General features: G+C 39.5%; 1 protein-coding gene across 1 annotated transcript; it reads right to left on the bottom strand.

Annotated features, from left to right (window-relative positions):
- Positions 1-1182: 1182 nt before the first annotated feature.
- lox (lysyl oxidase) lies at positions 1183-7997 on the bottom strand. Its single transcript, XM_028034213.1, has 7 exons — positions 7134-7997; positions 5207-5315; positions 4063-4194; positions 3223-3379; positions 2613-2708; positions 2375-2490; positions 1183-2039 (listed from the first exon to the last, which is right to left on the bottom strand). Exons 1-7 carry the CDS (start codon positions 7657-7659, stop codon positions 2033-2035), a joined length of 1143 nt encoding a protein of 380 aa, XP_027890014.1. The 5' UTR covers positions 7660-7997; the 3' UTR covers positions 1183-2032.
- Between the last annotated feature and the right edge of the window lie 7051 nt (positions 7998-15048).

Here is a 15048-nt window from a genome sequence, read left to right as displayed (position 1 = left end):
ACAGATTTAATTCTCATAAAACTTTCATTTTGCTCTTATTTAAATAAACTTTATTGATTCAATCAGCTCAGATAAGTAATCAATAAATTTCTACATGACACGTTCATCCTTAACGTTAAATCATTTTTATAGGTTTATCTTTTTTAAATATCATTTGGTTTCTTTATAGTGGAATAAATATAGCAGTTGTATATTTTTGACTTTATTGAGCAGCTAATTACTTTAATTTACTTATTTACTAGTTTTATTAGATTAATAAATATCTGCATCAACTTTTAAGATGCAGGACTAAATCTAATATTGTTAACTTTGTGACATTTATTGATATATTTTATGACACAAAGTGATGAACTGCAGCACATTGAAGTCCCAGCATCAGCAGCTTCAGCTCAACACCGCCACCCAGTGACAAACTCAGAAAATAACAGCTAGAAAAATGTTTTAAAGCTGAGTGACGCTGAACGTCCTCTGTCTGGACGCTAGGTGGAGACAAACTCTCTCTGCCAGAGTTTCCAGTCCAACCTGAGAGTTTTCTTCTTCTTTGCCGCGTTTCACTGGACGGTTCTTGCTTGGTTAATGTTTATAGCTAAATAGTTGTTTACCATCTGTGTGTTGCCCTGATTGTTATATTTAATGGTGAGAAAGAAGAAACACTCGTAAAAACCTGGGTGTGTGACATTTATATTTTGAAAAGTAATATTTTATGAACATACACATTTTTTTCTGCATTTCTCTAAGACAGAGTATTAGAGTCATGCTAAGAAAAAAAATAAAATGAGGAGAATGAAGTCATAAAATTACCAGAGTAAAGTTGTAATATTACGACTTATTCTTGTAATACTATAAAAATAATATTCTTTGATTATTTTGACTTTATTTTCCTAATATAATGACTTCCTAATATTATTACTTTGTTTTGGAATTTAATTATTTTTGTGTTCTTAGCGTGGCCCTAATACTGTCGTAGTTTTTCAGTGTCGTTTTGTTAATAAAAATCAAGCCTACATGTTGTTTTCCTTCCACTTAACTTTGTGCTGCTTTGTGTTGGTCTGACACAAAACACTGCAGTTTATTGCTTTAAAGTGACAGAATGTGAAAAGTTTAAAGTGTGTAAATGTGTGTGCATCAAGAAGACGATGCATCTTTAAAATATCATTTTGTTAAAACATCCAAACACAGGAGTTCAAGTTTAAGCCAAATTTATTGAAGCAGCGATGGAGGAAGACACTGGGAGCTCATCCGTTTACAGCCCGGCTGGCTCGTGTGTTTACAGGCAAACACACACTCCACTCCTCACCCCACAGCAGAAAACACACACACACACACACACATCCACAGAAATCTGACTGCAGCTTTACTTAATAGAAATGAAAAGCCACAGAGGGAAAACCTGGTTTTTAGCACCAAAAGACAAAGATCTGTTCTTTATCACCATAAAGGAAATATCAAAGTTTGAGTCAGTTTCCTGTAAAAATATCTAAAAATTATTTAAAATGATTAAATTAAACATCACATATCATGTTTTATATAAAAAGCAAGAGAAAACATGCAGATAAAAGTCTTGGTGTTATAAAGGAAAGTTTTTTTGTTGTTTTTTTGCTCTAGAAATAAACAGATTTGAAGAAAATATTTCTGAACTGTGAGAAAACGCTCATATTTCCCTGGGACTCTAACACAGATAAAACTAGATTAAATAATAGTTTTTAAGCTTTGCATTAATCTTCATTTCTGCCATACAGTCTAACTAAATAATCAGCCTCCATCAGTAAATGCCGTGAATATAAAAACCTGTAAGGGAAGAAGAAGAAGCAGGAAACCAGTAAGTCCAGCTGTGAGGTAATACAGAACCCATACGAGGAACCAGAACAGAGTCCAGTAAGAACCGGGTCTCTGCTGTGGAAACGTGTCACCGCTCTGCTTCAGGTGTTTGCTTATAAGTGAATATTTTGGGTTTCATGTAAACAAAGTGTAACTTTAACTTCATGAACTTCGACCTTTGACTTTGTCTTCAGGCTCATTTTAAAGATTCTTTTCAATACCTGCAAAAACAAACAAAGACAAACACAACCAAGTTACCGGGTTAATCTTTCATTTATAAGTTTCACAGGTTATCCTAAATATTTAAACAGCAAGGTAAATATTTAGCTCCAAACTAAATATTCAATTAGAAAGCTAACAATTAATTAATAAATGTAAATATCTACCTCCAGACCAAATGTTTAGCCTCAAACTAAGTATCTTAATTAGTAAACTATATATGGAGGGATTCCATAGACGTTTGTTTTGTAGCTGAAGTGAAGCAGATGTTTCTGGAGGTTCCAGTATTTTTGATAATCCCTGAACCTGCAGGTTTCCCTCAGTCTGAGAGTTTTACCCCGTCAGGCTGCATCCGGAGATGTGAGCCGCGTTGCCTGTGTAGTGAACGTCACAGCGAGCCACATTGTTGTTGTAGTTGGACTCTGGAACCTGCTGCCTGGGATTCACCGTCACCTGCAGGAGGACAGGGAACGCCAACAGGTTTGTCTTCTGGACATGAGATTTCACAGGCTGGACATTAATCTCCACTGTAACAGCTGAACGGAGATAAAGAGAGGAGGGATTTTCATCCGGACCTTCAGGATGTATTTTCCAGGCGAGACGTCGGTGATGTCGATCCACTGGCAGTCGATGTCGGCGCTGTAGGTATCGTAACATCCGGGACTCAAACCCTGAACACCAACAGCAGCAAAAACAACTTCTTGAGATTTTTATACTTTAAACTATTTTTACATTGTGTCTTTATTTACAGTTGGAGCAGGTGAATCTTATTTTAGGAAACTGAATCTTCTACTTCCATTTTGCTGCCTGTAGAGGGCGCCACAGTGCATCACCAGCCATCACATCCATGAACTTTGACCTGTCTGGTGATTACACTGTCTTGCTTTAACTATGCTTCATTCCTCCACCTCTACAGACTGTTGGGTACTGAGAACTAAACAGCTAGCTACACCAATGCAGTATTTAGTGGAAGCTAATGCTACAGCGCTAACTTCAATTCAAAAACCCCGGAGCACCAACTTCATTTTATAATAAGTTTATAATTTACATGTTCAATAATTGTCATTGTATTTATGTCTGTACCTTGTTCTCTACTGTCTGTTTTATTTTCTTGTTTGAAATAATGTTAGTGGGAAAAAATAACAAAAACACGAAGAATGAAATAGGTTCAGCAGGTGTGTGTACCTGGGTGTGTGAGGTGCAGGCGTAGCGGCGGTAGTATCCCGGGTCGCAGGACGTGTCCTCCAAGCAGAAGCTGGCCTTGTGGCCCTCGGCGACGTGGCTGTGGCTCCGGGCGTCCAGCAGCTCGTACAGGCTGAACTCATCCATGCTGTGAAAGTGGCTGAACAAACACGACGGAGGTCAATCTAAAAACTAAAAATCATTAAAATATTCCAGAAAGATGCTAAACCTTGCCGACAAACATGTGAGTAAAATAGATCCTGTAGATTAATATCATTTTTATCTGCTGCATTCACTTGTGGAGTTCCTCAGGGGGCAGAGTTCAGACTTTCCTTTTTTGGATCATGTTTTATATTTCAGATTATTTAAAATCCCTCACATGAATCTGAGCTATAGAAGAAAAGCTAATTCAATGTTAGACATATTCTAATTCATCTAGCAATGATAAAATGTTTCTAGTTTTATGATTAATAAATTAATTTAATCAAATTTGATTATGTTCTGTTCCTTGTTGTTTTATTTAAATATTTAGGAATATGTTCAGCTCTTGGTTTTAGTTGTGCTCTAAATGTGATTAAACTGAGTAATTTCAGAATATTTATGGTGACCAAAGCAAAGTTTTAAAGGAAGGTGATGTTAGCAATGAGGCTAAACATCCTTCTTTTTTATTTTTGCATTAATGTACTCAGATTTTCCTCAGTTATATGGTGGAATATAACAATATGTTCACATTAATAGAAGAATTTCAGAACAATAACTCAGTTTGTAGTTTGTTGGGTTTGTTTTTACCTTCATCCTCCATAAAATCAGACCTAAAGTGGAAATCTGTAATGATCTGCGTACTTGTGACAGCTGTGCCACTCCCAGGCGTATCGGGGTCTGCTGGGCAGGAAGTCGGCCGTCCCCTGATTCTTCACCCGCTGAGTGAACCTCAGCAAAACTCTGGTGTCATAATCAGCAGCGTAGCGAGCCGAGCTGGAAAACAGAGATTATTCATGTCGAAAGAACAAATTCACAACCTTTAAAAACAGAAAGGATAAAAAAATAATCTGCTTTTCAGTTTTAATGTAGAATATCATGTCTTCACTTTTCTTTGGAGGAAACATAAATGTGGCTCAGATGGATCAGCAGCCAGTCTGAATGAAAACTTTCAGAATATTTTATTGATCCCAGAGCAAATTAAAGATTGCTGTAACTCTTATTAAAGCAGCAGCAGCTGCTGCCCCCACAGATGAAGGCAGAAGAAAAGTCACTTTCAACTGGCTTATATTTATATGATTGTAGTTTTCTGGCTGATATTTAAAAAGTTTGATCTGCTGATTCTGAGTTTGTTTGATTTAGTTTTTTGTCTGAAAAGCCTTGAAGTTGTTAACATTGGGTGAATATTGTTAACTGTGGCCTGGAGGTGTCAGTCATCCCTCTGTCACAGCAGAGCAACAAAACAAAAAACTCATTTTCAGGCTTTAGCAGAATATCAGCTGATCTCTGATCTCTCTAAACTAAGGAAATGGTTCCTGATTTATGAACCAGCTGATATTTTACAGATCTGCAGCAGTTTGCAGTGAACCTTGAAGGATCTGAGCTTCCTGAAGTTGAACTTTCTGCTCTGGGCTTCCTGCTTCATTAGCTGCTTCATTAGCTGCGTTTTTATTACAAATGTGAGCAAAACTTTGTCAATATTCTGCTAAAGTCGAAAAAACACAATTTTGGATTGCTGTGTTTCCATTAAGAAACACGTTTAAAATCAAACCTAAATAAGTTTGTTCACATAATAAGTCATAGAAAGAGCCAGGCCATCATCGTCATTAATGTTTCGTTAACGTTCCAGTTGAGGTGATTGTTTCCACACCAAAGCGGTTCATCAGATCTCTACTGATTCTGGACTTGGTTCAGGAAACAGAAAGAACCAAATTTAAAAAGCAGGCTGGGAAATTCAAATATTTCTTTGATATCTTCACCAATAACACTGAGGAAGAGGAGAGCTTACGAGGCGAGGCAGTTCTCCTCAGCAGCGCAGCGCAGGTTGTACATGGGCGACCGCTGGACGTACGAGGCGATCTGGATGTAATACGGATCCGGAACCAGATCCGGGAGACCTGCAGCCAGGAGGAAGCAGTTCAGGGGGGGGAAACTTTCTTTAAGATCATTTTAACATATCTGAACACCAAACATGGATCTACAGAAACTTTTAAACGGTTTCAGTGAGAAAGAGAAGACGACTGAAGGAAAGTTAACTATAAAACCTCTTCTGATGACAGGAAACATGTTTATATTAATGATATAATGATATGAACTGATCTCTGCTTTAAATGAAATCAGACTTGGTTTAGATGAAGCTGCAGCCTCTCAGTTCTTTCTAGTGTTACAATCTGACTTTTTAAAAATAAAATCAATCTCCAAATTTGAATCTTACAGGTTTGAAAAGAACAACATGCCATTTTTCTTTCTTTCTTTGGTTCCATTTCATCTGTTGTTCTGGTTCTGTAGTTCTAGAGACTGGGTTGGAAAGATTGCAATAACAGCTCTATAACCAACAGGGGGCGCTTTTGAATGAAAACAAAGAAAAGCTCAATATTTCATTATGAATTATACAAGTTAAAGCTTAAAATACGTCATGTAGAAAATGGCATCTCTTCTTGTGCAGTCATAGAAGAACCAGAGGAACAACTGAAACATTTAATGTTTAAAGTGTTTGATAGATTATGAATGCAAATAAATTTTTTTCTGAGATTTATTAACCAGAATCAGAAGGAAACTGTAAAAAGTCAGAATTTTAAGCTGCTGGCTGAGATCTGGAATAAAAACTGAACATCTTGTGTCTAATAAAACGAAGAGAAACCAGGAAGTACGAGCCGTTTCACTTAAACTTTTTATTCTCTTTCCCACCTGATTCTGATTAAACCTGAGAGGCAAAAAGACCAGAACCGAAGGTTTGACACCGAGAACGAGATTTAATCCGAATCTCTCCTGAGAGGAACCAGAACCTCAGTGGAGCTGAAAATCCATCAGACATGTTAGGATGAACAAAAACTGTTTTATCATTTTAATTTAAAGTTTTTTTTGTTTTGTTAAAAGAAAAGGCTAAATCTTTGTTTACATCCAAAGCAGAATTATCAACAGATGTAATTTAACTGAATGTACTGATCACATAAACTGAAACGAGACGATCCTGGTTCTGGTCTGAGCTGGAGTTTGTGTGTGTGGGGTGTGTGTGTGTGTAGGTGTGTGTGTGTGTGTGTGTTTATTTTCTGTGGTTTGTCTCTCGGTGTCTCTGTTTTTCTCCCAGAGTCCAACAGAACCTGAACTCCTCATTCTGAATATCTGAGTTGTTCTGGTGAGTTTTTCTCTTCATGTTTATTAAAATTATTTTCAGAGACAGAATAATTAGATTTGTTGGTTGGACAACAGAAAGTTAACTTGTTGAGTTCTTATAGTGAATCTCAGGATGGATTTTCTCTCACCATCAGATCTGATTCCAGATCAGAAACTTATTTTTTGCAATATGAGCCACACCTCACATTCCTAATATTTACTCATTTTTAAAATGTTTTCTGTTTTGAACTCCTCTCTTATTATTGTTGATGCTGCTGTAACGGTTCTGTTTGGACCAGTTGAGGTTCGGTAAAGATGCTGTGATGAGGATAAATAAATGTTTTCCTGCAGAGATCAGGAGGTTTACAGTATGAAGTCAAACATCTGTCTTCCTTTAGCTGGGAGCTGATTGGGGGCCTGAGCTGCAGTAACGAGTCAATAAAAGCAGGAATTCCATGAGAGAAAGACATAAAAATCCACAGAAGACAGAAACTTAACTTATTATTGAACATGAACCAGTATGACTCAAATTTTTCATTAATTAAACAAAACCAAACTCAAAATGGCAGCATTCAGATAGAAAAGTTCGGCGTTGCTCTGACCGTTCTGGTGGTACCGGGTTCCGTATCCGGGCCGGGCCTGGGCCTCAGGTCTGGGTCTGCGGTACGTGTCAAAGTAGTTGTAGTAGGGGTCGTAGCCGTGGCGCTTGTAGGGGTTGTAGGGGTCATCTCCGACCATCACGTCCTCCCTGTTGGCCGGGGCAGTGCCACCTTCCCCCGCGGCCTGAGGCTGCCGGCGCGCCATGGCGCGGAGCTGCGCGGAGCTGCTGGCGGCGGGGACCCGCGGCGCCCCCCGGGGCGCAGCGCCCGCCGCCGTGTCGTTGGCGCTGCTGAGGACCAGGACCGGGTCGCTGCGGCGCGGGGAGCCGCTCTGCCGCCTCCCGGTGGGTCTGTACTGGGCCCCGCGGCTCAGGATGCTGAAGACCTGCCCGTTGTGTTGCCATGTCAACCCCCTCCGGAGCGCATCAGACTCAGCAGCTTCCTGAGCGCAAACTGCCTCCAGAAAGCAGCAGAGGAAGCAAACATGCGCAAAGGACAGCGCCAGGCGTGCAAAAGAGCGCAACTTCATGGTTCAATAAATTAGGAGCCGCTGCTTTCCGCTCAGCTGCTGATCTGAGGAGGTTTGGAGCTCAGCTGCTCCAACCTCTGATGGAGGGAGGAGTGAGAGAGGAAGAGCTTCTCCACCTCCAGCAGCTCCTGAGTCACAGGAAGGTTTAACTCTTCACTTCTCATCGGCTGTGAAACTAAAGATCAACCTGCTGGTTTTAACCACAAACAAACAAAAATGACAAATCAAAACTAATTTCTCTTCAAATTCATCCAATTTATTTAACCTGAAAACGTCTTTAGTTTGATTCTTAAAGGTTTGAAAAGTTCAGTTTAGTTGTAAACAAGCTGGAGCCTGAAGCTGTGGTCTGACTCTTTGTCCTGAGATTCTTTCATAATGATGCTGCTGCTGCTGCTGCTGCTGCTGCTTGGTGCTGCAGGCGTCACACAATTGCAATTGTGCTGCAGCCAAACCAAAGTGCAGCAGCTGCAGCTCAAAGCTGCATCATTTTATCTGGAATAATCAATCACTGCCAAACATCTTTTCAAATTATTTTTCATAATCACAAAATCAATAAAACCATCTGGAGTTTTTCCAGAGGTTTCAGCTTGTTGAGGTGATTTGAGTGAAAATCTGAGTTTTGCTCCATTTTCCAGTGTGAAGCTCTGCCTGTTTGTCTCTAATTACAGCATCTCAGTGGTCACAGCTGAGGCTGAAATTATTCTGAGGTTTCACTTCTGACTCAAAGTCACTTCAAACTGAAGAACCTCTCCGAGGTTTTCAGATTATTTATCACAGACGTTAAACAACATGAAGCACCAGAGCAGCTCTGTGATGGAGAGTCTTTATTTTGTCATGTGACGACCAGTAATGTCTGCTTGAGGTTTTTGGAAATGGACCAACGCAAAGTGATGAACGAGAAGGAAAATGATGCGTTTTTTTTTTTTTTTTTTTTTTTAAAGAAAGAACTATGAAAAATGTATTTGTATTTACACTTTTGAAGTAATTTTTTTGGTAAAACAACCTTTCTTTGAATTAAATGCTGCAAGTTTTTGGAGGTATATCAGTTTTGCACATTTTGAGCTGAAAAATTTAAAAACATCGGCATAAAGAAAGCTGAAGGCAAAGGCATGCCACACTTTTCAGATTTGAAGAAAACTGAAAAACATGAGGAATTTTACTTCCACTTCACAGCTGCGCTCTACTTTATGTTGATCTGTCACAGAAAATCCCTTAAGAGATGCTAACAACTAAAGTGTAATGTGATAAAATGGAAGAAGGTCAAAAGTTATGAATCTTTACCATCTTCACTACAAAAACACAAAATCTTACCAAATATTTCTGTCTATTTTTTAGTGCAAATATGTTTGCATACTTGAATAAAACAAAAATAACAAGCTATAGGAGCTTCTTGTAGGTCAATAATTAGTCAAGTTTGATGAAAAAGTGTTCGTTCTACTGACAGATTATTTCACTTAAAACATGAACAAAAGATATTTACCCTAGAAACTGGTCTAAAGCAACATTTGGTGTTTCTGCAGCGTTTGAAACTAAACCTGTGCCGTCTTTGTTCTACAGCTGATCTCTTCATACAAAATGCTTTTGTTTGGTTTTACTGGGGAAAATGACCTCTTGTCTCCTGCTGGGAGCCCAGGATGCTTTAAACAGCTGAAAATGAGGCTTTACCAGCTGAGACGCTTCCTCTGCAGAGAGCGCTGTAAAACACACAACCTGCCACCCAGAGAGACGCAACACTTTCCTTCTCAACCGCGTTCAGCCGAAGGTTTTATTTATGTTCTGTGATCTGGTGTGTGAGCTCATTCAGTAACGTGCTGAAGTTGATTTCTACAACCTGGTTCTGAATTCATGAGGTTCTCATGATGCATCTGGGAACAAAAGTTGCTTTTCTCACATTCAGCAACACATTTTCTTCACCTGAGAAGAAATCCAGCATTTTGTGCCACATTGAGCTTTTCAGTTATTACTGAAGTCAAAAATCTAAAACTTTCATTTAGAAACTTCAGTGCGGATGTTTAATCCATACCTGAATCAGTGGATGTTCTGCATAGTCCAGGCTGAACCAGGTGCTGGTTTGGTGATGGACAGGTGAGTATTGCTGAGTTGGTGACCCAGTCAAGACCCGGCAGGAAAACCAGAGAGTTTGATGAGAATGGATTCAGATGAGAGAAAAACCTCAAACCAAGAACTAAAAATCTGCTGAAATTATGATTCCATGTTATTTATGTTGAATAAAATATGCATGGAAGCACCAAACCTCCACATGCAAACAGATCTCCCAGCTGGGTCAAAGGTCACCATACTCAGGGAGAGAGGTGTTGCATCTGTGTTGATAGCCGGGTTGAGGCCGAGGTTAATGACAGCTCAGGGTGGAACATGGTGGAACACAAACTGTATATTAAATGTAAAGCCGATAACTAAAAGAAGTTAAACTTAATATCTCAATTATTTATTTTCCACTGGCTCAGGACTTTACAAACACAAACTTCAGACTTTCTGAGGCCAAAACAATAAACCAAAGAAACCTTTTATCCAATCCACTGATGAGGAGGAAGTGGTTCCAGGTGTGACAGCAGGTCTGCAAACAAACACAAGAGCAAAGACTGGTCTCTATGGCGACACCTAGAGGGCAGTGGACGTAACAGGTCCGATTCTTTACCCTGAGCAAAAGTCCTGGAGGCCCTTCCTCCTCCTTCTTCTTCCTCCTCTTCTTCTTCTTCTTGTTTACCATCAGTGCTTTGCCTTAATTATATTTAATTGTGCATAAGATGATATTTGTTTCTGCAAAAGCAACTCAAGTTCATGTTTTTTTTTCTTTCATTTTGTTTCTATTTTACAAATACCACTAAAATATTATTAATGCACTTTTATAGGAAACAACTGGATGGGGATTTGATATTTATACTTTGATATTACACATTTAATATCAAAGCTCGTTATTAAACAGCTCATTGTGAAAGGAGATCATCACAGGCAGAATGATGGGCAGACCATCGTTCTGCAGACTGAAAGCCTCTGGAATGATTTTGTGCCCAAAATGTTTTGTAGCCCATAGATTTATTTAACCTGTTCAAGGAAGAAAAACAGTTCAGCTTTAATTCAGATCATTAAAGTTTTACTGTAAACTTCACCCACAGATAACAGGTTTCTGTAAATGAATAAAAACTGTATATAAGATGGATTATTTTCAGAAAATTTCAAAAATGGATCATTTGAAAGGCTCTTTGAAGTGAATGAATCCTGAGGATTGGGCTCCATTCAAAGAGCCAAAAGTCCCATCATTCACTAAAGTTTAGTCGCCACCAGAGTCGAATCCAGCAGACACTCAAAACTAAATGTTTGTGAACTTAGAAAGTAACAAAGTATAATCAGACAAACACTGAAATGTGTTAATATCAGTCAGTTCATGTTGGACTGTGAAGCATCCTGATCCTCCCAGCTTCATGCTGACTCAGTCGGGGATGATGAGTTTTCCTCGTCCTCTAATGACCCAGTTCTCTCATCCCTCCTGTAACAGCAGGAGGATCTGCAAACGATCAGCTGCTTCGCCTGCATGGAAGTCATTCCGTCAGGAGTCTGATCCTGGAAAACCTGGAAAACAAGCTGATGAGCTGGGAAACGTCACACGACAAAAACAACAGCAGCAGGGCGTTCCTCCAGTTCTGGCTTCTTTTTCAACAGGAATGAAGGATTATTTTCATCTCTGTAAGGTGGAATGACATCAGTCCAAACAGGACTAGTTCTGAAAACGTTACTGCCAAACTGCACACTAAGATACCAGAGTTTAACCTCCAACATGGCCGTTAATCAGAGGTTCGAAGTTACTGTAGAGCTGCAGACAGTGGAGGCTGACGTACATCGGGGGGTTTGGTGAAGGAAATGCTGGCGTTTGGTTTTTTCAGTGAGTATCTCCAGGTAGCCACGCAGCAGCCTGAAGCAGCACGTGTGCAAAGTTTCCTCAAAATTCCTCAGAGCTAAAGGAAAACATGACCTGTCTGCACAGGAGCTGCATTTTTACTGCATTTGTGTAAAGATCAAAGGTATCGCAGCGCTCTGTGCTTTCAGGTATACAAGCAGCAGCCGCAGCTCTGGGCCCAATGAGAAGCAGGTGTCGGCCTGATCTGAGCGGTTTACACGGCTTCATAATGAGAGCAGGCCACCTGCAGGGGCCTCCTGCACACAGGACACATAAAGAGCCATGGAAACCCCAAACATTACAAACACTCCACCAGCAGCGGCTCAGCCGGACCAGATTGAGTCGGTCTGGGTTTGTAAAGGACGATACGGCAGAGAGAGATGAAACATTACGGGACAACAAGCAGATCAACTGTGTGGAAGCTTTGGAAACGATGCAGGACAGTAAAATGACGTTACAGCAAGAATGTTTGAATTCAACCCAAACAGTCCTGAGGCTGCTCTGTAAAAACCGCAGACCTGATTCATGTGGTCGAATTAAAGAAACGGAGACGTGACACACGTGACTGCTGCAGATCAGAAACATGTGTTAGAGTGAGCGGTGCAGGTGAACCTGGAGAACAGAGAAGATCTGAACGACCTGCAGAATAACAGCTTAAACTGGGTCAGCTGTGGGTTAGAGTGGGATTCATCCAATACAGAACCTTCCTCGTCTTAAACCAACATATCTGATGATGTATCAGGTAGTTTTTGATCAGATTATTTTATTTGTGCATTTATAAAGATCAGATGAGGGGTTTCTCAGGGCTCCACTCTGGTGCCATTCAGAGGTTATATGACTCTAATGATGGAGGCTTCAATGTCTTGAGTAAAGTTGGACTTTTTAGCATAAAAGTTAATGGTTATTGTTAAAAATTGGTTTCTTAAAGATTTCCACTTTCTGTTTCTTTAGTTTTATCCATTTAATGATGTTGTTGGAATATTTTAAATTTGTTTCCAGACCTGATTGTTGGTAGAAAGTTTTCTCTTACGTAACGTTGAGGACAGCAGGAACGGTGGCAGCCTGAGGCACAGCTGATTTATTTAACAGTGAGTTGAGTTTCATCTGTTTATTCTTGTTCTAATCTATGGACTTAAATATAAAAATAAGCTGTGTTGGTCTTAGACAGAGATCCTCCTCCGTTTCTTATCAGTATGGTCACAATATCCAGATTTCTTGCTTTATGGGGTGAAACTCTTTAACTTTAAGCTTCACTCTGAACACTGAGCTGAAGTGAGTGTTCAAATGAAAATGCTGTTTGTATTGAGTGTTGTATTAGTGGTGGACCCAACAGTTTGACATCAAAACCTGAACAGAAACCCAGAAAGAAGGATTTCATGTGAGTCTGACGGAGTGTCCTTGAGGACGTGACACTTCTCACTCTGAGGAGATAAAAATACTCGTCTCTGTTACCAAACCTCTGCAGAGCAGCACCAGCAATTAAAGCCAGGTTGGGTTTGGCTGGGCCTCCTCTAGCATCATCTGAAAAAGAAATACTGTTATAAAAGCTGCTGTCACAGCGGACGGTTTTATGAAAACTAACAAACATGGAACATCTTTGCAAGAGTCCTAATTTCCTAATGGATGGTTTGTCAGTTTGTGCTGAAGCTGCAGAGAGTTTTGGTGAAATATGGAGCTTTTATAAGATTACATCACAATGAAAACCTGGCAATGCGTCTGTCTGTGGCCTCCTGTTGGCCCAGAGGCACCGCTGAACCACCCTTATGAAAACCTCTGTCACTGAGCCCAGATCTCAGAACAAAGCCCCTTCCTTTCTTTGTCTGTTAAATTTAGCTTTTGCTTCAAAAAACATACAGTTACAAAATCAGAGGTTCACATTTTTCTCTTCCAGGTGAGCAGCAGCTGATCAGCAAAGGCCTTTTCTCTACGATCCACTTCATTCAGCAACCAGTGAGAACAAATACTGATAGGATTTGTCTGAAATATGTACAAAAATATGTGTTGTATTTTACTTGTTTCCTGAAATATATTCAATATGTAGGTTTATAATAGAGATGGACATGATATACATACTCAGCTATTATTTGAGGGCATCTATATTTCTGCTTAACATGTGCAACCCTGTGGGTGGCTGATCATTATCAGTTAATCTTAATTTCATGTGTGGTCTACACATCTGGACAGACAACATGTGGTAAAAGCAACACTCCATGCAGGTGAAGCAAAACATCATTAACCCACAAATATGAAATAAAAAACATTTAAAGAAGGGTTTTCAACAACACTAGGATTGTTGAAAACAATAGCCTGGTGCATGTTGAGAAAGGAAAGGACTCGTGAACCTGTCGACTCCAAAACCAGGAGGTGGATCAATATCCTAATCTACCATAAAGTCAAACCTGAATGGAAGTAAATAGAGTTTGGTGCAAAGTGAAAGTCACTCATGAGCATCAAGAATAGAAAGGCTAGATTGGACTAAAATTATCTACAGGAAAACCCGACAGCTGTGGAAGAACAATGGTCTGGGCAGATGAGACTAAGATCAACTTACAAAATGTCTGTAGAAGGCAGGAAACAGCTGATGAACCAAAGTGAATGTTATCATCTGTAAAACATGGCAGAGGAGGTGTGATGGCCGGGGTTTCCATGGCTGCCAGTGGCACTGGGAGACTTCAGGAATGATGCGACTCAGGACAGAAGCAGCTGAATGAATCCTGTGTGTGAGTGTGTGTGTGTGTGTGTGAGTGTGCGTGTGTGTGTGTGTGTGTGTGTGTGTTTCCAGGTTGTCTTATATGTTTTTGGACACACAGTAAAAGGACAATCATAATAAGGCATGTACTTTAGCGACTGGATCATTGAAGCAGTTCTTCATTCTCCAATATGGTGTTGTCATCAGCAGCTAAAATCAAATGTTGTTGTTAAATGTAAAATTTATACTTAAATTAGTGGAGAAATGCAGCAATGAGGCCTTTTCTGTTCAACACTGAGCTCCAGTTTTAATCAAGATCTAATTTTCCAGTTCCTGATTTTTTAGGAGAAAATTTGTTCTGCAGGTATTAAGCTTCAGGTAGAAGTTCTGAATGCAACAGAAAATAAATATTAAGATTTTTTCATTTCAAACTTTAAGGAAGTTACCTCTGATCTTCATCAATTGGTGTCAACTTTTTAATTTTTTTAAAACTGCTGCTGGTTTAAACCAAAAGTCATGAAAGTTCTTGTTTTAAAAGGTCAAAAATCTTAATCTGATTTATAGTCACCCTGCTGCTCTTTTCTCAGAACCAAAGACAAATCCAGCACATTTATGCTTTTGCTGCTAATTTATCTAAAGGTAGAAAAAAAAAACATAACACTGACTTATTTTGAAAGTCAGTGTTGTAACAGAATAACTGAAATACTGAAGCAAAAGTTTTATTGAAATGTTGACAGTTGGAGAGAGAAACAGAATGATCACAAAATTCAGAAGAAAAATCTGTTTA

Source organism: Xiphophorus couchianus, chromosome 12 (genome assembly GCF_001444195.1).
Source record: "Xiphophorus couchianus chromosome 12, X_couchianus-1.0, whole genome shotgun sequence".
NCBI lineage: Eukaryota > Metazoa > Chordata > Actinopteri > Cyprinodontiformes > Poeciliidae > Xiphophorus > Xiphophorus couchianus.
Note: the sequence above shows the minus strand (reverse complement) of the source record. Positions and strands in the feature narration are given on the sequence as shown.

Bases quoted from the DNA above. Each gene is read 5' to 3' on its own strand.
- lox (XM_028034213.1), bottom strand. From the start codon at position 7,659: ATGAAGTTGCGCTCTTTTGCACGCCTGGCGCTGTCCTTTGCGCATGTT. The intron at 5,316-7,133 runs GTCAGAGCAACG...TCCTGGCTGCAG, and splicing joins AACCCGGTACCACCAGAACG to GTCTCCCGGATCTGGTTCCG. The intron at 2,709-3,222 runs GTACACACACCT...GTTGGTGTTCAG, and splicing joins CCTGCACCTCACACACCCAG to GGTTTGAGTCCCGGATGTTA.